Source organism: Scyliorhinus canicula, chromosome 8 (assembly GCF_902713615.1).
Source record: "Scyliorhinus canicula chromosome 8, sScyCan1.1, whole genome shotgun sequence".
NCBI lineage: Eukaryota > Metazoa > Chordata > Chondrichthyes > Carcharhiniformes > Scyliorhinidae > Scyliorhinus > Scyliorhinus canicula.
Window position 1 is genome coordinate 117,023,290 of NC_052153.1, and position 23,603 is coordinate 117,046,892.

The following is a 23,603-nucleotide window of genomic DNA, read 5'->3' on the forward strand; positions in this document are numbered from 1 at the left end:
GGGCTCGTGGAATACCGCGTTGGCGGAAGCGGCACCGTCACCAGTGCCCCCAGGCAAGTACCTACACAAGACGCTGCCTCTAGTCTTTTCCATGCCGCCCCCTCTCCCTCCATCATCCACTTCCGAATCATCGACACGTTTTCTGCCCAGTAGTTGCTGCACAGATTCGACAGCGCCAACCGCCGCCGCCTGTGCTCCAAGAACAGTCTCTTAACCCTCGGGGTCTTATTGGCCCACACAAATCCCATAATACTCTTGCTCACTCGCTTGAAAAAGGCCTTAGGGATGAGGATGGGCAGGCACTGAAACACAAACAAGAACTTAGGGAGGACCGTCATCTTGACAGACTGCACCCTACCCGCTAGGGAGAGCGGTAGCATGTCCCACCTCCTAAAGTCCTCCTCCATCCGGTCCACCAGCCGCGCCAGATTGAGCTTATGCAAGACCCCCCCCCCCACCAACTCTTGGCCACCTGAATACCCAAATACCGAAAACTCCTCTCCACCATCTTGAGCGGCAGCTCCTCCAACCTCTTTTCCTGGCCCCGCGCATGCACCACAAAGAGCTCGCTCTTCCCAACATTAAGCTTATACGCCGAGAAGTCTCCAAACTCCCTGAGGGTCTGCATAACCTCACCCATCCCCTCCACCAGGTCTGTAATATATAAAAGCAGATCATCCGCATATAGTGAGACGCGGTGCTCCTCCCCCAACCAGACCAAACCCCTCCAGCTTCTAGATTCCCTCAGCACCATGGCCAGTTGCTCAATCGCCAAGGCAAACAGCAGGGGGACAGGGGGCACCCCTGCCTCTTCCACGGTATAGTCTAAAGTACTCTGACCTCAACCGGTTCGTCGATACCGGAGCCTGGTATAACAATTTAACCCACCCTATGAACCCCTCCCCAAACCCAAACCTACCCAGCACCTCCCACACGTACTCCCACTCCACCCGATCGAAGGCCTTCTCCGCGTCCATAGCCGCCACCACCTCTGCCTCCCCCCCCCCTCCGAGGGCATCATAATCACATTGAGGAGCTGCCGCTCCTCAATGCACATTTGCATTCAACTACCTACCCTTCACAAATCCCGTCTGATCCTCATGTATCACTCACGGGACATAATCCTCAATCCTAGTGACCAGGACCTTCGCCAACATCTTGGCATCCACATTAAGGAGTGAAATCGGCATCTACGAGCCACAATGCAGCGGGTCTTTGTCCCACTTGAGAATAGGCGAGATCAGAGCTCTCGACATCGTCGGGGGAAGAATTCCTTTTTCTCTTGCCTCGTTAAAAGTTCTCAACAGCAACGGAGCCAACAGTTCCGAAAACTTCCTATAGAATTCAATTGGGAACCCATCCGGTCCCGGGACCTTGCCCGCCTGCATACTCCCCAACCTCTTAACCTGCTCGTCAATCCCAATCAGGGCCTCCAAGCCCTCTACCTGCTCCTCCTCCACCCTCGGAAACCTCAATTGGTCCAGGAACCGTTGCCCCCCCCCCCGGGCTCTGATTTGTACAAGTTCTCATAGAAGTCCCTAAAGACCTCATTTATTTTGCCACAACTCCGCACCGTATTCCCTCCCTTGTCCTCGATTCCCCCAATTTCCCTAGCCGCCTCCTTCCTCCACAGCTGATGCGCCAGCATCCGACTCGCCTTCTCCCCATATTCATACGCTGCTCCTTGTACCTTCCTCCACTGGGCCTCAGCTTTCCCCGTAGTCAACAAGTCAAACTCCGTTTGGAGGCTCCGGCGCTCCTTCAGCAGCCCCTTCTCGGGGGATTCCGCATATCTCCTATTCACCCTAAGTATCTCTCCTACCAATCTATCCCTCTCCCTCTTTTCTCTGTGAGCCCTGATTGAGATCAGCTCCCCTCTAACCACCGCCTTCAGCGCCTCCCAGACCACACTCACCGAGACCTCCCCGTTGTCATGGCCTCCATATACACCCCCGGATCCGCCCACAGACCTCCTCTTCCGCCAACAATCCCACGTCCATGCGCCACAACGGGCGCTGGCCCCTCTCTTTTCCCAACTCCAGCTCTATCCAGTGCAGGGCGTGATCCGAAATCGCGATGGCCGAATACTCCGTCCCCTCTACTCTCGGGATCACCAGTCCAGGCCGACCCCGCCCTCTATGGCGCAGCTCCATTCTCTTGCAACCTCACCCCAATCCCCAGAGGCCCAGGGTCCCCGGCCCCCTCTCCCTCCACCGAACGCGGGGAACAACCCCTCCCAAACTAGCGCACCCACAGAAAGAAAACACAAATATCACCCTTTCCCACTCCACAACATCCCCAAAGCATGCTACAGACCACTAATTTGAGTCCAGCTTCTCATTTTTGATAAAGGTCCACGCCTTGTCCGGCATATCGAAATAGTGGTGACGATTCTGATATGTGACCCACAGTCGCGCGGGCTGCAACAGCCCAAACTTCACCCCCTTTCCGTGGAGAACCGCCCTTTCCGTGCAGAACCGCCTTGGCCCGATTAAATCCTGCCCTCTTCTTGGCCAGCTCTGCACTCCAATCCTGGTAAATGCGGATTTCAGCATTCTCCCACCTGCTGCTTCGCTCCTTCTTCGCCCATCTCAAGACGCACTCCTCGTCAGTGAAACTGTGAAACCTCACCACCACAGCTCTCGGCGGCTCATTCACCCTCGGTCTCCTCACCAGGACTCTGTGCGCCCCATCCAGCTCCAAGGGCCTCGGGAAGGCTCCCCCGCCCATCAGCGTGCTCAGCATCGTAGCTACATATGCCCCAGCATCCGACCCCTCCACACCTTCAGGGAGACCCAGAATCCGCAAATTCTTCCTTCCCGACCTGTTCTCCAGATCCTCGAATTTCTCCTGCCACTTTTTATGAAGCGCCTCGTGCGCCTCCACTTTCACCGCCAGGCCCAGGATCTCGTCCTCGTTATCAGAGGCCTTCTGCTACACCTCTTTAATCGCTGTCCCCTGCATCCTCTGGGTCTCTACCAGCCTTTCGATCGATGCCTTCATAGGGGCCAACATCTCTGCCTTCAATTCCGCAAAGCAGCTTCTTAGAAACTCTTGCTGCTCCTGCGACCATTGAGCCCCTGCTGCCTGGTCTCCGCCTGCCGCCATTTTGCTTTTTCGCACCTGTTCTCCTCTCTTCTCTAATGTCCCTTTTTTGACTGCGCTGCTCCTGGTCCACTCCATACATTGCTGGGGGAACCTTACTGCCGTCTTCCCACACCGGGAATCGTCGACCAAGTGCCACTGGGGCACCTTAAAAGGGCCCAAAAGTCCGTTCAGGGCGGGAGCTGCCGAACGTGCGACCTACCCATTTAATTTTCAACCGGAAGTTCCCAACCACCCTTTCAAGTCCCTCAGGTTCATGTATGATTCCATCAGATCTCCCCTCACTCTTCAGAACTCCAATGGGTTTATGCTCAACCTACTTACCCGATCGTAATAAAACAATTCCTTCACCTCAGGAATCAGTTGTGTGAACCTTCTCTGAACTGCTGCTAACATCCCTTAATTGAGGAGACCAAACTTCTACACAGTACTCCAGATGCGGTCTCACATAAGCCCTGCACAACTGTAGCAACATTTCCCTTCTTTTATACTCAATTCCCCTTGCAATAAATGGCAACATTCCATTTGGCCTCAGAATCAATTGCTGTACCTGCAGACCAAATTCTTCTGTTTCAGGAAACAGGATAGTCAGCTCTCTCTGTACCTTCAATAATATCTCTCCATTTAGGGCAGCATGGTGGCGCAGTAAGTAGCACTGTTGCCTCACGGCGCCGAAGTCCCAGGTTCGATCCCGGCTCTGGCTCACTGTCCGTGTGGAGTTTGCACATTCCCCCCGTGTTTGCGCGGGTTTTGCCCCCACATTCCAAAGATGTGCAGGTTAGGTGGATTGACCACACTAAGTTGCCCCTTAATTGGGTACTCTAAATTCATTTTTTTAAATCTCTCCATTCAATCAACATATTGCTTTTCTATGGTTCCAAATTGGACAAGTTCACATTTTCCCACATTATACCCCATTTGCCAAATCATTGCCCACTCACTTAACCTATCTAAATCCCTTTGTAGACTCTTTTTGTCCTCTTGACAACTTACTTTCCAACCTGTCTTCTTGTCATCAGAAAATTTAGTTATCACACATTCAGTCCCTTCATCCACGTAAATAGTTGATACCCCAGCACTAATTCCCATGACAGTCCACTATTAACAGCTTGCAAAGGCCAAAACATCAGCCTCTTTCCCCCCCTGGGCTCCCAGGTCTTCCGACATTCCAAAGATCGCCATCTCTGGACTTGGAGCTACCCTCCCTTGCAGGATCTCTGACATGATATCCACAAATCCCTGCCAAAAGCCCTCGCCTCGGACACGCCCAGAACATGTGTAAATGATTTGGAGGACCTCCCCCACATCAATTCTCCACCTCCTCAAAGAACCTGCTCATCCGGGCCACAGTCATATGAACCCTGTGGACCACCTTGAATTGGATCAGGCTGAGCCTGGCATAAAACCATAAGACCATAAGACATAGGAGTGGAAGTAAGGCCATTCGGCCCATCGAGTCCACTCCGCCATTCAATCATGGCTGATGGGCATTTCAACTCCACCTACCAGCATTCTCCCCGTAGCCCTTAATTCCTCACGACATCAAGAATTTATCTATCTCTGCCTTGAAGCCATTTAGCGTCCCGGCCTCCACTGCACTCCGCGGCAATGAATTCCACAGGCCCACCACTCTCTGGCTGAAGAAATGTCTCCGCATTTCTGTTCTGAATTTACCCCCTCTAATTCTAAGGCTGTGCCCACGGGTCCTCGTCTCCTCGCCTAACGGAAACAGTTTCTTTGCGTCCACCCTTTCTAAGCCATGTATTATCTTGTAAGTTTCTATTAGATCTCCCCTTAACCTTCTAAACTCCAATGAATACAATCCCAGGATCCTCAGCCGTTCATCATATGTTAGACCCGCCATTCCAGGGATCATCCGTGTGAATCTCCGCTGGACACGCTCCAGTGCCAGTATGTCCTTCCTGAGATGTGGGGCCCAAAACTGGACACAGTACTCCAAATGGGGCCTAACCAGAGCCTTATAAAGGCTCAGTAGCACATCGCTGCTTTTATATTCCAACCCTCTTGAGATAAATGACAACATTGCATTCGCTTTCTTAATCACAGATTCAACCTGCATGTTTACCTTTAGGGAATCCTCGACTAGCACTCCCAGATCCCTTTGTACTTTGGCATTATGAATTTTCTCACCGTTTAGAAAGTAGTCTATGCTTGGATTCTTTTTTCCAAAGTGCAAGACCTCACATTTTCTCACGTTGAATTGCATCAGCCATTTCCTGCACCACTCTCCCAAACTGTCTAGATCCTTCTGCAGCCTCCCCACTTCCTCAGCACTACCTGCCTGACCACCTAACTTCGTATCATCGGCAAACTTTGCTAGAATGCCCCCAGTCCCTTCATCCAGATCATTAATATATATGGCGAACAGCTGCGGCCCCAACACTGAACCCTGTGGGACACCGCTGGTCACCGGCTGCCATTCCGAAAAAGAACCTTTTATCCCAACTCTCTGCCTTCTGTCAGACAGCCAATCCTCAACCCATGCCAGTAGCTCACCTCGAACACCATGGGCCCTCACCTTACTCAGCAGCCTCCTGTGTCGCACCTTATCAAAGGCCTTTTGGAAATCCAGATAGACCACATCCACTGGGTTTCCCTGGTCTAACCTACTTGTCACCTCCTCAAAGAATTCTAACAGGTTCGTCAGGCACGACCTCCCCTTACTAAATCCATGTTGACTTGTTCTAATCCGACCCTGCTCTTCCAAGAATTTAGAAATCTCATCCTTAACGATCGATTCTAGAATTTTACCAACGACCGAGGTTAGGCTAATTGGCCTATAATTTTCCATCTTTTGTCTTGATCCTTTCTTGAACAAGGGGGTTACAACAGCGATCTTCCAAACGTCCGGGACTTTCTCTGTCTCCAGTGATTTTTGAAAGATCTCAACCAACGCTTCCGCTATTTCTTCAGCCACCTCTCTCAGAACTCTAGGGTGTAGCCCATCGGGGCCAGGAGATTTGTCAATTTTAAGACCTTTTAGCTTTTTTAGCACCATCTCTTTTGTAATGGCAACCATACTCAACTCAGCCCCCTGACCCTCTATAATTTTTGGGATATTACTCATGTCTTCCACTGTGAAGACAGACGCAAAGTACTTATTAAGTTCTCCAGCCATTTCCTCGTCTCCCATCACTAGCCTTCCGGAATCAGTTTGAATTGGCCCAATGTCTACTTTGGCCTGTCGTTTGTTTCTTATGTATTGAAAGAAACTTTTACTATCATTTCTTATATTACTGGCTAGCCTGCCTTCATTCATACAATGAGGATGCATTAACTCTCCACAGGGCCTCCTCCCATAACCTATCCTCCAACTCTTTCCCCCCCTTTTCCACTTCCTCTTCACCTCCTCTATTGGGGCTCGCTCCCACTCGCTCCTTATAGATCTCAGAGACCTTCCCCTCCCCAACTCCTGTTCTCAACATCATTTTATCCTGTAGCCCCCTTTGCGGGAGACGTGGAAATTCAAATTCCCTCACTTGCAGGTATGGGAACCTGTTCCCATCTGGAAACTCAAATTCCTCCTTCAGCTCCTTCAAATTCGGAAAACCCTCATCAATAAATGGATCCCCAAATCTCTCGATCACTGTCACCTCCGAACCCCCCCCCCCCCCCCCCCCCCCCCCCCGTCCAGCCACCCCCGGAGTGAACCGATGGTTATCGCATATAGGTTCCCACAACGATGCCCCCTCCAAACCCCTATGCTGCCGAACACCCACAGGGCTGCCACTACTACCGGGCTTATGGAGTACCAAGCCGGCGAGAACGGCAGAGGTGCCATTAGGAATGCCCTCAAACTCGCGCCCTTACAGGATGCGGCCTCCACTCGCTCCCGCACCGATCCTCTCCCCACTACCCACTTCCTGACCATCGATATATTCGCCACCCAGTAATAGTTAATAAAGTTCGGAAGAGCGAGCCCTCACTCCTCACGCCACCGCTCCAGCAGCACCTTCCTAATCCGCGGGGTTTTACCAGCCAAAATAAATTCCGAAATTACCACATTCATCCGCCTAAAAAATACCTTGGGGATAAAATTTGAGAGACACTGAAAAACAAACAGCAACCTCGGGAGGACTGTCATTTTCACAGTCTGTACCCCTGGATGGCTTCCCTCATCCACTCACACACGTCCTCCTCTGCTAACAGCCCCACATCCAACCTCCATTGTGGGCGTTGGGCCCTTCCTTTGCTCACTTGCAGGTCCAGCCAATTCGGGGCGAGGTCCAACACCACTATTGCTGAATATTCAGCATCTATCACCTCTGCCAGCAGCTTTTTATCCAGCACAACAAGAATCTATTCGGGAGTACACCGTGTGCTCATGGGAATAGAACGGAAATTCTTTCCCCCTCGGCCTCCCAAATCTCCACGATCCCTGTACCCTGCTCATAAATTCAAGAAAGTTGGTCAAGCAAGGCTTTTTCTTTTGAAGTCCATGCTGACTATTCATTATTATTTTTCTCATTTCTGGGTGTTCTTCTTTAGGAAAGATTCCATTATTTAGACAATCACAGATGTAAAACTATTTTATAAATTCCCTGAACATGTTATGTCCCTTTTCTTAAATATAGGGATTACTTTAACTTTCAGTCAGTTCTCTGGCACCACACCATTTTCTAACAAATGAGTAATTATTGTGTGACTGTCTGTGTGGAGTTTGCACATTCTCCCCATGTCTGCGTGGGTTTTCTCCGGGTGCTTCAGTTTCCTCCCACAGTCCAAAAAAGCGTAGGTTATGAGGATTGGCCATGGTAAACCGCCCCTTAGTGTCCAAAGGTTAGGTGGGGTCACAGGGATAGGGCTGGGGCGCGGGCCTCGGTAGGGTGCTCTTTCAGAGGGTCGGTGCAGACTAGATAGGCCTTAGCCTTCTTCTGTACTGTAGGGATCATATGATTAAACAGAGTAGTAATGCCTCTGCTATTTCTTCCCTAGGTTCTTTTGAAATATACAGATGCAATTCATCCAGACCAGGGTTTTTTTTACCTCTTTGAATCCCTTTTTAAACTATTTAAAATGCACATCTACCGTCAGGTCTACCTGTTCTACCTCTCTGGTAAATATCGAAGCAAATTATTCAGAATTTATCATCTCTCTAAAATTACCCGTTGTATTTTCCTATCTATCTCTTCATGGTCCTATACCCAACATAGCCTTCCTTTTTTGTTGTTGTGCTTTTAACTCATTTTCCTATTTTGTTTTATGCTCGTTGATAATCTAATTTCAGAGCTTCAATTTGCCTTCTCATCTTCTAATTTCTTCATGTTCTCTTATCCTGCATTCACTCCTTTGCTTCTATCTACTTAATGTATGCTTCTTTCTTAACCCTCTTATTGTCTCTATTCATCCATGGAGCTCGGCTAATGTTTAGTTTCTTCTTTCCTTTCAGCTGAATATATTTTCCTGCATTCAGCTGAACAATATTATAAGTATGTCCAGTTGTTGTTCTACATTTTCGTTGCCCATTATCTTTTCCCAATTTTTATTCTCAGCCCTCAAAAACAGCTTTTCTCCAATCTACTAATGTAGATTTTATCATACTTATGTCCTACTATATTATCTTAAAGCACAGCATATTATGGTCAATAAAGTTCCCATATTCTTACTCCTTTCACCTGCTCTGGTTCATTTCCCATGATTAGACACAATCACGAATCCTCTCGTTAGAATTTCTACATATTGGGTTAGAAAAGAGTCTTGTGCACATTGTAGGAACTCCATTCCATTATCCCCTTTACTTCTGACTTTTGCCCAATTAATATCAGAGTAGTTGAAATCCCCCATGATTATTATTCAATGTTTTTTACTCAATTCTATAATATGTCTGCATGTTCTTTCCTCCTCCTTTCTTACACTGGTGGTCTGTAGACTACATCAATTTATGTTAAGGGTTTTTTATTATCTTTTATTTCTATTTTTGTCTTGTTAATAGCTGTGTCCGTTTTTGTTACTGCCATCGTGTTGTCCCCAATAGGCACAGCTACTCCACCTTGCTTTATTTTGTTCCTTAGCTTTTCTAAATATCTTATGTCATATGGGGCGCGATTCAGTGGCCTCGTCGTGCCCGACTTGGTGTCCAGATGAGGTAGCTGAATCTTGCAAGAGGCCTCTCGCGAGATTCGCTGTGCTCGAAATGTGGCGTGTGATTCAATGGAATCATGCACAAAATCTCAATCTGGATCTTGCCCTCACTGGGTGTAATCTAGATCAGCATACTTAAATGGGCCAATAGACTTATTTAAATATACATTCGGCGGATTCACTCAGCACCCGGGACTCAACTGCCACGCTTGGGAGACCTCGCCAGGGTGTCGTTTAGTACTGGCCCACACAACCCTGAACTAGGCGTAACAGCACCTGAGGGAGTCTCTCAGGTCACTGGGGTGGTTGGGGGAAGGATGGCACCCTGGTACTCCCCTGGCACCTAGTGATCTTGGCACTACACACCTGGCACTGTCAGGGTGGCAATGCCAGGCTTCCCAAGTACCAAGTTGTCACTGGCCAAGGCGGGTCTTGCCAGGGAGAGGGTGGGGGGGGGGGAGAGAAGGGGGAAGAGAGAGAGAGAGAGAGAGAGAGAGAGAGAGAGAGAGAGAGAGAGAGAGAGAGAGAGAGAAAGAGAGAGAGAAAGAGAGAGAGAAAGAGAGAGAGAAAGAGAGAGAGAAAAAGAGAAAGAGAGAGAGAGAGAGAAAGAGAGAAGGAAGATCGGGGCAGCTTTCCAAAGTGGCATCCCGATCTGCGAGGAGCCTTTCCAGCTGGCGAGTTGAAATCCCTCTCTGTGCAGCCTCGGCAAAAAGAGTATCTCCCATAGGTTAGAAAAAATTACAAAGTGCCGTTGAAAAGCGGGATGTTTCTTAGCACTGTAAGTGCCGAGAAACACCCCGTTAAACGTGCCATTCAGCAGACTTTAACTCAAGTCCGCTGAATCGCAACCATATTGTTTAATTTCTAGCCTTAAATTTTCTGTAGCCATGTCTCAGTGATCCCGACAATGTCTGGGTCTTCCCAGTGATTAACTGCCTCCAGCTCCCCCTGTTTACAGACATTGTGTGCACCATTGTACATTGTAACGCACATTTAATTAAAAATTCCATCACCTTATATTTAACCACCTTTTTAGATTTCTATTCCATAATATTCTCCCTTACACGGTTCTTCTTTCCTACACTCTCTTGCCCTGTTTGCATTTAGGTTGCTTACATTTCTTGTGATCCCTCTACCATCTTACGAGTTTAAAACCGTTGCCACCTATCTATTTACCCCTTCTTCGACAACATGGGTCACATCTCAAAGGGTTAAAGGCCACAGGGAAATTTTACTCAGCACAAAAACAAACAAAAAATCCACCAGTGTACCTTTTTTTACAATATAATATATTAGATTAGAAAGAACATGCTGAACATAAAATATAGAACATTACAGTGCAGTGCAGGCCCTTCGGCCCTCGATGTCGCGCCGACCTGTGAAACCACTCTAAAACCCATCTACACTATTCCCTTATCATACATATGTTTATCCAATGACCATTTGAATGCGTTTAGTGTTGGCGAGTCCACTACTGTTGCAGGCACGGCATTCCACGCCCTTACTACTCTCTGAGTAAAGAACCTACCTATGACATCTGTCCGATATCTATCTCCCCTCAATTTAAAGCTATGTCCCCTCGAGCTAGACATCACCATCCGAGGAAAAAGGCTTTCACTGTCCACCCTATCTAATCCTCTGATCATCTTGTATGCCTCAATTAAGTCACCTCTTAACCTTCTTCTCTCTACAAGAACAGCCTCAAGTCCCTCAGCCTTTCCTCATAAGATCTTCCCTCCATACCAGGCAACATCCTGGTAAATCACCTCTGCACCCTTTCCAATACTTCCACATCCTTCCTATAATGCGGCGACCAGAACTGTACGCAATACTCCAAATGCGGCCGCACCAGAGTTATGTACAGCTGCAACATGACCTCATGGCTCCGAAACTTAATCCCTCTACCAATAAAAGCTAACACACCATATGCCTTCTTAACAACCCTATCAACCTGGGTGGCAACTTTCAGGGATCTATGTACATGGACACCGAGATCTCTCTGCTCATCCACACTACCAAGAATCTTACCATTAGCCCAGTACTCTGTATTCTTGTTACTCCTTCCAAAATGAATCACCTCAGTTTTCTGCATTAAACTCCATTTGCCACCTCTCAGCCCAGCTCTGCAGCTTATCTATGCCCCTCTGTAACCTGCAACATCCTTCCGCAGTCCACAACTCCACCGACTTTAGTGTCATCCGCACATTTACTCACCCATCCTTCTACGCCCTCCTCCAGGTCATTTATAAAAATGACAAACAGCAGTGGCCCCAAAGCAGATCCTTGTGGTACACCACTAGTAACTGAACTCCAGGCTGAACATTTCCCATCAACCACCACCTTCTTACAGCGAGCCAATTTGAAATGAAATGAAAAATGAAAATCGCTTATTGTCATGAGTAGGCTTCAATGAAGTTACTGTGAAAAGCCCCTAGTCGCTACATTCCGGCGCCTGTTCGGGGAGGCTGGTACGGGAATCGAACCGTGCTGCTGGCCTGCTTGGTCTGCTTTAAAAGCCAGCGATTTAGCCCAATGACCTAAACCAGCCCCGTCCAAACTGCTAAATCACCCTGAATCCCATGCCTCCGTATTTTCTGCAATAGCCTACCGTGGGGAACCTTATCAAAAGCTTTACTGAAATCCATCTACACTACATCAACTGCTTTACCCTCGTCCATCTGTTTGGTCACCTTCTCAAAGAACTCGATAAGGTTTGTGAGGCACGACCTGTCCTTCACAAAACCGTGTTGACTATCTTTAATCAAATTATTCCTTTCTAGGTGATTATAAATCCTATCTCTTATAAACCTTTCCAAGACTTTGCCCACAACAGAAGTAAGGCTCACTGGTCTATAGTTTCCGGGGTTGTCTCTACTCCCCTTCTTGAACAAGAGGACAACATTTGCTATCCTCCAGTCTTCAGGCACTATTCCTGTAGACAATGACGACATAAAGATCAAAGTCAAAGGCTCAGCAATCTCCTCCCTAGCTTCTCAGAGAATCCTAGGATAAATCCCATCCGGCCCAGGGGACTTATCTATTTTCACACTTTCCAGAATTGCTAACACCTCCTCCTTATGAACCTCAAGCCCTTCTAGTCTAGTAGCCTGTATCTCAATATTCTCCTCGACAACATTGTCTTTTTCCAGTGTGAATACTGGCGGAAAATATTCATTTAGCACCTCTCCTATCTCCTCAGACTCTACGCACAACTTCCCACTACTGTCCTTGACTGGCCCTACTCTTACCCTAGTCATTCTTTTATTCCTGACATACCTATCGAAAGCTTTAGTGTTTTCCTTGATCCTACCTGCCAAAGACTTCTCATGTCCCCTCCTGGCTCTTCTTAGCTCTCTCTTTAGGTCCTTCCCAGCGAACTTGTAACTCTGGAGCACCCTAACTGAACCTTCACGTCTCATCTTTACATAAGCCTCCTTCTTCCTCTTGACAAGTGATTCAACTACTTGAGTAAACCACGGTTCCCTCGCTCGACCACTTCCTCCCTGCCTGACATGTACATACTTATCAAGGACACGCAGTAGCTATTAATTGAACGAGCTCCACATTTCAATTGTGCCCATCCCCTGCAGTTTCCATCCTAAGTATTGCCTCATCGCATCATACTTGCCTTTCCCCCAGCTATAACTCTTGCCCTGCGGTATATACCTATCCCTTTCCATCACTAAAGTAAACATAACTGAATTGTGGTCACTATCGCTAATGTGCTCACCTACCTCCAAATCTAACACCTGTCCTGGTTCATTACCCAGTACCAAATCCAATGTCGCCTCGCCTCTTGTTGGCCTATCTACATACTGTGTCAAGAAACCCTCCTGCACACATTTGACAAAAACAGATCCATCTAAAGTACTCGAACTATAGTGTTTCCAGTCAATCTTTGGAAAGTTTAAGTCCCCCATAACAACTACCCTGTTACTTTCGCTCCTATCCAGAATCATCTTTGCAATCCTTTCCTCTACATCTCTGGAACTTTTCGGAGGCCTATAGAAAACTCCCAACAGGGTGACATCTCCTTTCCTGTTTCTAACCTCAGCCCATACTACCTCAGTAGACGAGTCCTCATCAAACATCCTTTCTGCCACCGTACGACTGTTCTTGACTAACAATGCCACCCCTCCCCCTCTTTTGCCACCTTCCCTGAACTTACTGAAACATCTAAACCCCGGAACCTGCAACAACCATTCCTGTCCCTGCTCTATCCATGTCTCCGAAATGGCCACATCATCGAAGTCCCTGATACCAACCCATGCTGCACGTTCACCCATCTTATTTCGGATGCTCCTGGCATTGAAGTAGACACACTTTAAACCACCTTCCTGCCTGCCGGTACACTCCTGCAACCTTGAAACCTTACTCATGACCTCAATACTCTCAACCTCCTGCATACTGGAGCTACAATTCAGGTTCCCAACCCCCTGCTGAATTAGTTTAAACCCTCCCGAAGAGCATTAGCAAATTTCCCCCCCAGGATATTGGTACCCTGCTTGTCCAGGTGTAGACCATCCCGTTTGTAGAGGTCCCAGCTACCCCAGAATGAGCCCCAATTATCCAGGTATCTGAAACCCTCCCTTCTGCACCATCCCTGTAAAATTCCCATTTTTTCCCAAAAATGTTAATATCTATATTAAAATGTGCTTTATATTACATCATCACTTTGTATTATGTTTTCTGGTTGCCTGGGCTTATTGCAGATGCAACAATCAGAAAAAACCTCTTTGCTGGCAAAAATTAACAGCAGAATTTGAATAATAGTGGGGAGATTCAGAGGTCACATTGTTAGAATGCGACAGTGCTGCTGTATCTATCTGTATGCAAGCAGTGTCATAAAATAAAACTGAGAAATGGAATACTGTAGATGTTGGAAATCTGAAATAAAATAAAATATGCTGGAAATCAGCAGGGTATGGCAATATCTATGGACAGAAAGAGTTAACATTTCAGGTCAGTGACCTTTCACCATAACTGTATTTGTAGCATTTTCTGTTTTTATTTTATACAATAAGATGTTTTTGAAAATACAAGTTCTGCAGAATCCACAAGCTTTTTCTAGGAATAGGATCACCTGGAATTGGAGAGCTGTAAAACCCTGTGGATAGAGTGGGAATATTTTCCTTACCTGTGAATACAGTTTTTCCCTTCCAGGTAAGCCATACCAGCAGCAGCATCCAAAGACATCTTTACAAGCTGTTTCATTTTTAACTCATCTTTCTTCTTTCTTAAAAATGAAAGGAAATCACCACCTATACATAAAACAAGATATAATCATGTGGTCACAATATCCCCTCAATTTAAGTAGTTTTAAAAAGTAATGTTTATAAGCCACACATTTATTTAACATGACAGCGAAATTACCATAAATAATACTGTCATGCTGAAGTGTTAATCTGGACATTTCTGATCTTCTCCACTATAGAATCCCTACAGTGCAGAAGGATGTCATTCGGCCCATTCAGTTTGCATTGACCTTCCGAAAGAGCGCGCTACGTAGGCCCACACCCCATCTTATCTCCATAACTCCACCTACCCTGCACATCTTTGAACTGTAGGAGGAAACCAGAACACCCGGATCTTGTTGAATGGTGGAGCAGGCTCAATGGGCTGAATGTCCACTCCTGTTCCTATTTCTTATGATCTTATAATTTAATGACCTCTGATACTAATAATAATCTTTATTCATGTCATAAGGAGGCTTACATTAACACTGCAATGAGGTTACTGTGAAAAGCCCCTAGGCACCACACTACGAAGCCTGTTCAGGTACACTGAGGGAGAAATCAGAATTTCCAATCCACCTAATAAGCACATCTTTCGGGACTTGTGGGAAGGAAACTGGAGCAGCCGGAGGAAACCCACGCAGACACAGGGAGAATATGCAGACACTGCACAGACAGTGACCCAAGCCGGGAATCGAACCCGGGTCCCTGGTGCAACGGAGCTAACCACTGTGCTACTGTGCCGCATTCTCTCAGTTTGCAATAAAGTACTGCTTCTGCTCTGTGTTTAAGTGTCTGAAGTGGGCTTGAACTCCATGACCTTCTGACTTCGAGTCTGATCATTCAGCAAAGCCTGACCTTTGTTATGAGTGAACATGAATACCAAATGAAAGTTTTTCAGATAAAGGATTATTCTTTCTGAATTATTTGTGTAAATGATAATAATAAGCTTTATTAGTGTCACATGTAGGCATACATTAACACTGCAATGAAGTTACTGTGAAAATCCCCTAATCGCCACACTCCGGTGCCTGTTTGGGTACACGAGGGGAAAATTCAGAATGTCCAATTGATTGATTTATTGTCGCATGTACCGAAGTACAGTGGAAGGTATTTTTCTGCGGCCAAAGGAACGTATACCCTATGTACATAGGAGACAAAGAGAATAATCAACAAAGTACATTGACAGAATGGACGAGAGTTTGTGGAGGGGGTCGGGACTGAAGGCACTAGCAACAGCGCTGCTCCCGATGTCCCCGGGGAAATACTCAGTGAGTCCGGTAATAATAGCTTCATTGAGAATTCATTGAGAAGGGAAATGCCGATTCGGGGGAACCACAGATTTGAGCCAGGGAAGTGGAATGGAAATTTTCGGAAATGACAGGAGAAGGGAATTAAGACACTAATTCTTGGGGGTTGGTTTGCAGGATTGAAGGAGCTGGAAGCGAAGTATGAGCTGGAGCAGGGGGAAATGTTTAGATATATGCAGGTTCGAGATTTTGCCAGAAAGGAGATACAGAGCTTCCCGGTGGAGCCGGACTCCACATTGCTGGAGAAGGTGCTGACGACAGGGGGACTGGAGAAGGGGGTAGTGTTGGTGGTTTACGGAGCTATTTTAGTAGAGGAGAAGGCACCACTGGAAGGGATCAAAGCAAAGTAGGAGGAAGAGTTGGGAGAGGGTATGGAGGACAGGTTCTGGTGAGGTAATGCAGAGAGTGAACACATCCACCTCGTGCGCAAGATTGGGGCTGATACAGCTGAAGGTGGTATATAGAGCACACCTCACGAGGGCGAAGATGAGCCGATTCTTTAAAGGGGTAGAAGATGTGTGTGAACGTTGCAGGGTGGGGGGCACAAAAGACGTTCATATGTTTTGTTCCTGTCCAAAGCTGGAGGATTACTGGAAGGAGGTTTTTAGGGTAATCTCTAAAGTGGTGCGCACAAAACTGGACCCGCTCCCTCGGGAGGCCATATTCATGGTGTTGGACCAGCCGGGGTTGGAGACGGGTGCGGAGGCAGATATTGTAGCCTTCGCCTTGTTGATCGCCCGAAGGTGGATCCTGATGGGATGGAGAGCAACCTCTTCACCCTGTGCCCTGGCGTGGTGGGGGGACCTGTTGAAATACTTGACTCTTGAGAAGGTTTTAAGTTTGAACTGAGGGGAAGAATGGAGGGGTTCCACAATTCATGGGTGTAATTTATTATGCATTTCAAGAACTGGATAACATCGAACATTAGTTGGGGGGGGGGGGGGGGGGGGGGGGGGTGGTTGGGAGGGTTGAGGGGAGGGGGACTGTGTGTGTTAATGGTGACTATGGGTAATTCCTGAGTCCTTTTTGTCATTTGTTTATGTGAACATGCAGGCTAATGTTTGGGGTTTGGTGGGAGGCTGGGATCATTGTTATTGATATGGGGATTGACATATTGACATTATTGATTATTGTTTATTGTTGTGGGTGTAAATTTGAGAGAAATGTGAAAAAGGAGAATAAAAATATTTTAAAAAAAAACAAAAGTACATTGTCAAATAGTACATTGACAAATAGTGATTGGTTACGGTGCGAAACAAAGCAAATACATGGGCAAGAGCAGCATAGGGCGTCGTGAATAGTGTTCTTACAGGGAACAGATCAGTCCGAGGGAGAAACGTTGAGGAGTCTAGTAGCTGTGGGGAAAAAGCTGTTCCTATGTCTGGATGTGCGGGTCCCAGACTTCAGTATCTTCTGCCTGAAGGAAGGGTCTGGAAGAGAGCAAAGCCTAGGTGGGAGGGGTCTCTGAAAATGCTACCTGCCTTCCTGAGGAAGCAAAAGGTGGAGACAGAATCTCTGGGAGGGCGGCGAGCTTGTGTGATGTGTGGGCTGAGTGCATCACACTCTGCAGTTCCTTGCGATCTTGGGCCAAGCAGTTGCCATTTCAAGCTGTAATGCAGCCGGAGAGGATGCTCTCTATGACACATCTGTAGAGGTTTGTGGGAGTCGATGTATGTCAATTCACCGAACAAGCACATCTTTCGGGCCTTGTGGGAGGAAACCGGAGCGCCCGGAGGAAACCCAAGCAGACATGGAGAGAACATGCAGACTCCGCCCAGACAGTGACGCAAGCCTGGAATCGAACCCGGGTCGCTGGAGCTGTGAAGCAACAGTGCTAACCACTGGGTTACCGTGCTGCATTAAATAATGCCACTTGCAATGTAATCACTTTTCTCTCGATTCAAAATTAAACATTTCATAATAGCTTAAATGCAAAGCTAACTCTTAAGCCTTTTTCCAAAATCAAAGAACCTTCAGCTGGTATCAGCTTACAGTAGAGAAGAGTGATTGAACCATACTGGACTGGATTTGAAAGACTGGTCACCATAGCAGCAACAGAAATATGGGTGGATTTCAGGTTGGTGAGAATGGACTTATTTTTTTTAAAACGTAGATCTCTTTATAATTCTACTCAAGAGTATGAATAACAGCTTGACAGCACTTTGGAAATTTTATGGGTACCTTGAGATATGTTTTGCAAAATGTCTTTTTTATGTTTGTTATCTCTTGGTGCAATATACCGAGTAAGTATCTTATGGGCACCTTATCAAATGCTTTTTGGAATCTCCATAAACCACAATCACTGTGTTTCCATTATTCATCCTCTCTGTGATGATGATGAATCACGACCTGCCTTTTAGAAATTCATGCCGACTTGCACACTTAGCAATATTTCTCCAAATGCTGAGTAATGCCATCTCAAGTTATAAAACCTGCATAATTTACCAAAAATTGAAATTAAATTGACTGATCTATAATTTCCTGGATTACCCTGACTCACTGTATCGCATTTGAGATTTAAAAAAACAGTATTTTGGACATGTGGAGGTCAGTCAGCAATTGAATTCTGATGATGGGTAAACACCCAAATCAATTACAGCCTGGCAGTTCTCTTAGCAGATGCTGGCTGACTTACTGGGTAAATCCAGCACTTTCTTTTTATTTTAGATTCCCAGCATCTGCAGCTTTCCTTTTCATTTGAATGCCTTTTTTTCCAAAGTCCAGCCTTCTGCCAAAGGTTTTCTTTCTATGGAAACTATTGTCAAAGCCTTTACTCTTTTTTCTCTATCTTCCCTCAAGATCAATTAATGCAATTGACTAGGTCCTGAAGATTTATTTATCTTAAATTTGATTAACTTCTTTTACTATCAATCCCTTCGAATAACTTCCACTAACTCACAGAATCACGGAATCATAGAATGGTCACTATTGACCAGACACCACTAATCTTTCTACAATGTCAGTATTGACCTCCATTGTGGAAGTTGAGACCAAGAACTAACTTCTGCCATTCCCTGAATATGAATTACGCACTTGCCCTTTTCATGTCAGCAGCAACTTTCTAGTTTGACAATCCTCTTACTCTTCATGCACGTACATTAAGTCCTCATGTTGCTTCACCTAATGTTGCTTCACTTTAATGGTGTTTGCCACATACTCCCTCTTCTATGCTTGTTTGCTCATATTAGTTTTCCTGCAGTGCTTCCACCCTCACCTGCTCATCCTCACTCACCCTCTCCTCTCCCCCCACCCCCCGTCACTTTCCTGCCAGTTTTGTCAAGCACCCCAATTAGCCAATGCCCAACCATTGCCTCCCGGCCTCAGTTCCTACCTCAGTTCTTGTGGTCAGTTCTTCAGTGGCTCCCAACTTCTGACTTCTGTAGCTGAACTTGCACTAAGTACTAATTTTGAAATACTAAGCACTAACTCTAATTTGAGTACAAGAGTCGGCAGGTCATGTTACAGTTGTATCGGACTTTGGTTAGGCCACATTTGGAATACCGCGTGCAGTTCTGATCGCCACATTACCAGAAGGATGTGGATGCTTTAGAGAGGGTGCAGAGGAGGTTCACCAGGATGCTGCCTGGTATAGAGGGTGCTAGCTATATTGAGGGACCTGATTGATGTCTACAAAATTATGAGAGGTATGGACAGGGTGGATAGCAACAAGCTTTTTCCAAGAGTGGGGGTGTCAATTACAAGGGGTCAAGTTTAAGGGAGATGTGCGTGGAAAGTTTTTTTACGCAGAGGGTGGTGGGTCCTTGGAACGCTTTGCCAGCGGAGGTGGTAGAGGCGGGCATGATAGCATCATTTAAGATGCATCTAGACAGATATATGAACGGGCGGGGAACAGAGGGAAGTAGATCCTTGGAAAATAGGTGACAGGTTTAGATAAATGATCTGGATCGGCGCAGGCTGGGAGGACCGAAGGGCCTGTTCCTGTGCTGTAATTTTCTTTGTTCGTTTGTTCTTTGTTCTCGACAATTAAATAACAGTATCATCTTCCAGATTGATTCCTCTTTCTAACTTTGAACAAAGATGTTGAGAGAAATGTTGAAAAAATTAAACGGTAATACAGTATTCCACTGGCATAGCATATCTTTATAGCTGTATATAATGTTCTGCGGTTTTTTGATATTATCAGTGTTGATGATAGAAAATTGATATATTTCAAGTTAAGATTTGACTTATTAAAAATATACCGGCGTTCATTTTTTGTCAAGTTACAATTTAAACAAGCTGCCATTGATTTCCCTCCACTTGCAGAGTAAATATTTTGCACGACTACTTAAAATGTAATGGGATTACATCACAGAAAGTGAAGGATACATCTTAGTAAGTAGAAACACTGCAAGATGAAATTACTGCATTCTTTGCTGCTTAGTAAAATGCGCATTTGCTTTTTTGTGTTTGATGGCTAAGAGGCATTTGAAATAAATTGCTTGATGAATGTTTTAGAGCTAAATGTGTATTAACAATGAAATTGATCCACTTCAGCATGTTACCTGGTATGAGCTCCATAACAATGTAAATGGGTTGCCTTTGGGTGCAGACACCAATCAACTTGACGATGTTTGGATGATCGTATTGCTTGAGTATCCTATTTAAAAGAGAAAGATACTTATTCACAAAATTGATTTTTTAGGACAATCTGTCAATAATAAAAATTTCAATAATAAAAAGCATGAGTTTCACACTTGTGTCTTACGGGATAAGCCTCAAGGCTCATGGTTTAACTTTTATATTCCAGATGTGAATCCAAGACAGAATACATTTCCAGCTCACCTATGTGAACATTCCATTCATTTCTTGTCCCATTTAATGATAGTCTTTAAAAGGTGTTATTGCGTTTCAATATTTACAACAATTTAAGAATTCAATTTTGATTCATTTTGCAGTCCTACATTGAAATAAACTTGAGGCTGCAAAGGTTTAAAACCCAGCTTGCAGTCAAGAGGTGGAAAAGGAAGGTGGAGTCAGGAAAACCAGCTGTCCAAATATTACCTGTTTGATGATATAAGAACATAGAATGTTCCTTGTGAATTATCGAGTTCGGTGTATTGGGATTACACCGAAAACTGCACAAATTAAACTCAAGGAACATAAATTAGATTGTGTCTAAATTGGGAAAATCAGAACTGAGGGCAGCAGTGACCGGCAGTAGGCTATATAATTAATGGCGACATAATAATAATCTTTATTATTGTCACAAGTAGACTTATGTTAACACTGCAATGAAGTTACTGTGAAAAGCCCCTTGTCGCCACACTCCGGCATCTGTCCGGGTACACTGAGGCAGAATTCAGAATGTTCAATTCATCTAACAGCACGTCTTTCAGGATTTGTGGGAGGAAACCAGTGCACCCGGAGGAAACCCACGCAGACACAGGGAGAACGTGCAGACTCCGCACAGACAGTGACCCAATCGGGACCCTGGCGCTGTAAAGCAACAGTGCTAACCACTGTGCTACCGTGCCACTCATTATACACCAAGTACTGCCTACTGTGCCAAGTGACTGGCAAGTTTTGCCTGAAACAGCTGCCAAGTGCCCTAGTTATATTTTAAGAGGGCCTAATACCAATTTCAGGCACAGATCCTGGATGCCAATGCAGCAGCCCATATGGTGGATGGGACATTTATGGGATGAATGCATCCCGCCATGTTGGAGGCTTGGGTACCCAGCTTCCAGCTGTAAATTGGCACGGTGCCAATTAATTTCTCGGTCAGAGAATGCACAAGCAAAGGTAAGCATGCAGGTGCAGCAGGCAGTAAAGAAGGCTAATGGTATGTTGGCCTTCAGTGCAAGAGATTTCGAGTACAGAAGCAGGGATGTGTTGCTGCAATTAAACAGGGCCTTGGTGAGGCCACACCTGGAATATTGTGCGCAGTTTTGGTCTCCTTTTCTGAGGAAGGATGTTCTTGCTCTCGAGGGAGTGCAGCAAAGGTTTCCCAGACTGATTCTAGGGATGGCCAGACTGTCATACGAGGAGAGATTGACTAGGTTAGGATTGTTCTCGCTGGAGTTCAGATGAATGAGGGGGGATCTCATAGAGGCTTATCAAATTCTAACAGGAGTAGACAGGGTAGATGCAGGGAAGATGTTACCAATGATGGGTGTGTCCAGAGCCAGGGGTCACAACCTGAGGATTCAGGGTAAACCATATAGGACAGAGATAAGGAGACATTTCTTCACACAAAGAGTGGGGAGCCTGTGGAATTCATTACCACAGGAAGTAGTTGATGCGAAAACTTTGAATATATTCAAGAGGTGGCTGGATATAGCACTTAGGGACAGGGCCGGCTCAAGGCACCGGCAACTCGGGCTGTTGCCCGGGGCGCCAGACTCGGGTCCCGCGCATGCGCAGTTGGTCCGGTGCCAACCAGCGCATGCGCGGTGGCCGCCAGCCCCCAGGGCGGCCCCCCGGCTCGGTCCGCCCCCACCCGCTCGGCCCCCCCCCCCGCCCCCCTCGGGTCCACCCCGCCCCCGCGTCCGCCCGCCCCCCCGCATGTTCGCCCCCCTCGGGTCCGCCCCTCCTCGGCCCCGCCCCCCCGGGGTCCGCCCCCCCTCGGGTCCGCCCCTCCTCGGCCACCCCACACCGCCCCCCCTCCTCGGCCCCCCCCCCCCCCCCCCCCCCGCCCACACCCCCCCCCCCCCCCCCCACCCCCCCCCCCTCGGCCTCGCCCCCCGCCCCCGCCGGCCCCGCCCCCTGGCCCCGCCCCCCCCCCAAGGGCGCCGAAGTTCAGCTTGCCCGGGGCGCCAGCAACCCTAGAGCCGGCGCTGCTTAGGGAGAATGGGATCAAAGGCTAAGGGGAGAAAGCAGGATTAGGCTATTGAGTTGGATGATCAGCCATGATGCTGATGAATGACGGAGCAGGCTCGAAGGGCCAAAAGGCCTCCTCCTGCTCCTATCTTCTATGTATCTATGTATGTATCTATGAGACGTTACAGGCTTAATTGGTAGGTCTCTTGTTATTTATTCTTTCCTTCCTTAAAATAAGGGACTGTAGTTAATTTGAAGTAAGGTGAGATTTTCTATAACTGTATCTTAACTTAATGACTGTAAAATACCTTAGCAATTGGAATCTGGCCGCATCTAAGCCGCCCTTGAGCCAGAGTTGCAACACAATTGAATTAACCAATAACTCTAATAAAATTACTCAAAGTCTTTGGCCCATAAGGAGGTCGTTCAGGAGTGCCTCTTACAGTCTGATCTGATTAATACTACACTCCTGTGTGCTTCACCCGATGTCTGTGTCTATGTATTTACATTGTGTACCTTGTGTTGCCCTATTACGTATTTTCTTTTCATGTACTAAATGATCTGTTTGAACTGAACGCAGAAAGATACTTTTTACTGTACCTCGGTACATGTGACAATAAACAAATCCAATCCAATCCTTGGCTGCCCAACAACTACAGTCACTAAGTTTGTAAATTTAAACACAATTATTTTTTATTTAGAACAAGGACAATAATGAAATATGCAGCAAATATAATGGGATAACTATTATCTAATTCCTAACCCCCCCTCCACCCAGTTAAACTCACCCCACCTTCTATACACACAAGACAGACAAACACAGAGGGGAGACAAAGGGTGTAAAATAATAAGGTCAAGATAAGAGTCTTTGTTTCAGATGGTTGTTTTGATCACACTTTCCTTCAACCCAGCATTTGAGATCGAGATTGCTGCTTTCCAGTCTGTAATAGTTTTCACTGCAGATTCATTCAGGTCTCTGCAGTTTGAGAGCACGAGTGAGAGAGCGACAACAGGTCCTTTCCCCTGAGTGTCCACAGACCTGACTGTTTTCTTCAGGTCTTTAGAAATCATCCCACTCGAGTAGGACCCA

At 46.6% G+C, this 23,603-nt stretch overlaps 1 protein-coding gene across 3 annotated transcripts in view; it reads right to left on the minus strand.

Annotated features, from left to right (window-relative positions):
- fer (fer (fps/fes related) tyrosine kinase) overlaps window positions 1-23,603 on the minus strand; it is a 364,060-nt gene that overhangs the window by 83,814 nt on the left and 256,643 nt on the right. For all 3 annotated transcript variants that reach the window (XM_038805140.1, XM_038805141.1, XM_038805139.1), the window contains 2 exons: window positions 20,257-20,351; window positions 14,345-14,468 (listed from right to left, as the gene is read on the minus strand). In XM_038805140.1, coding sequence (XP_038661068.1) covers window positions 14,345-14,468; window positions 20,257-20,351 — 219 coding nt within the window. The remainder of the gene's footprint in view (window positions 1-14,344; window positions 14,469-20,256; window positions 20,352-23,603) is intronic.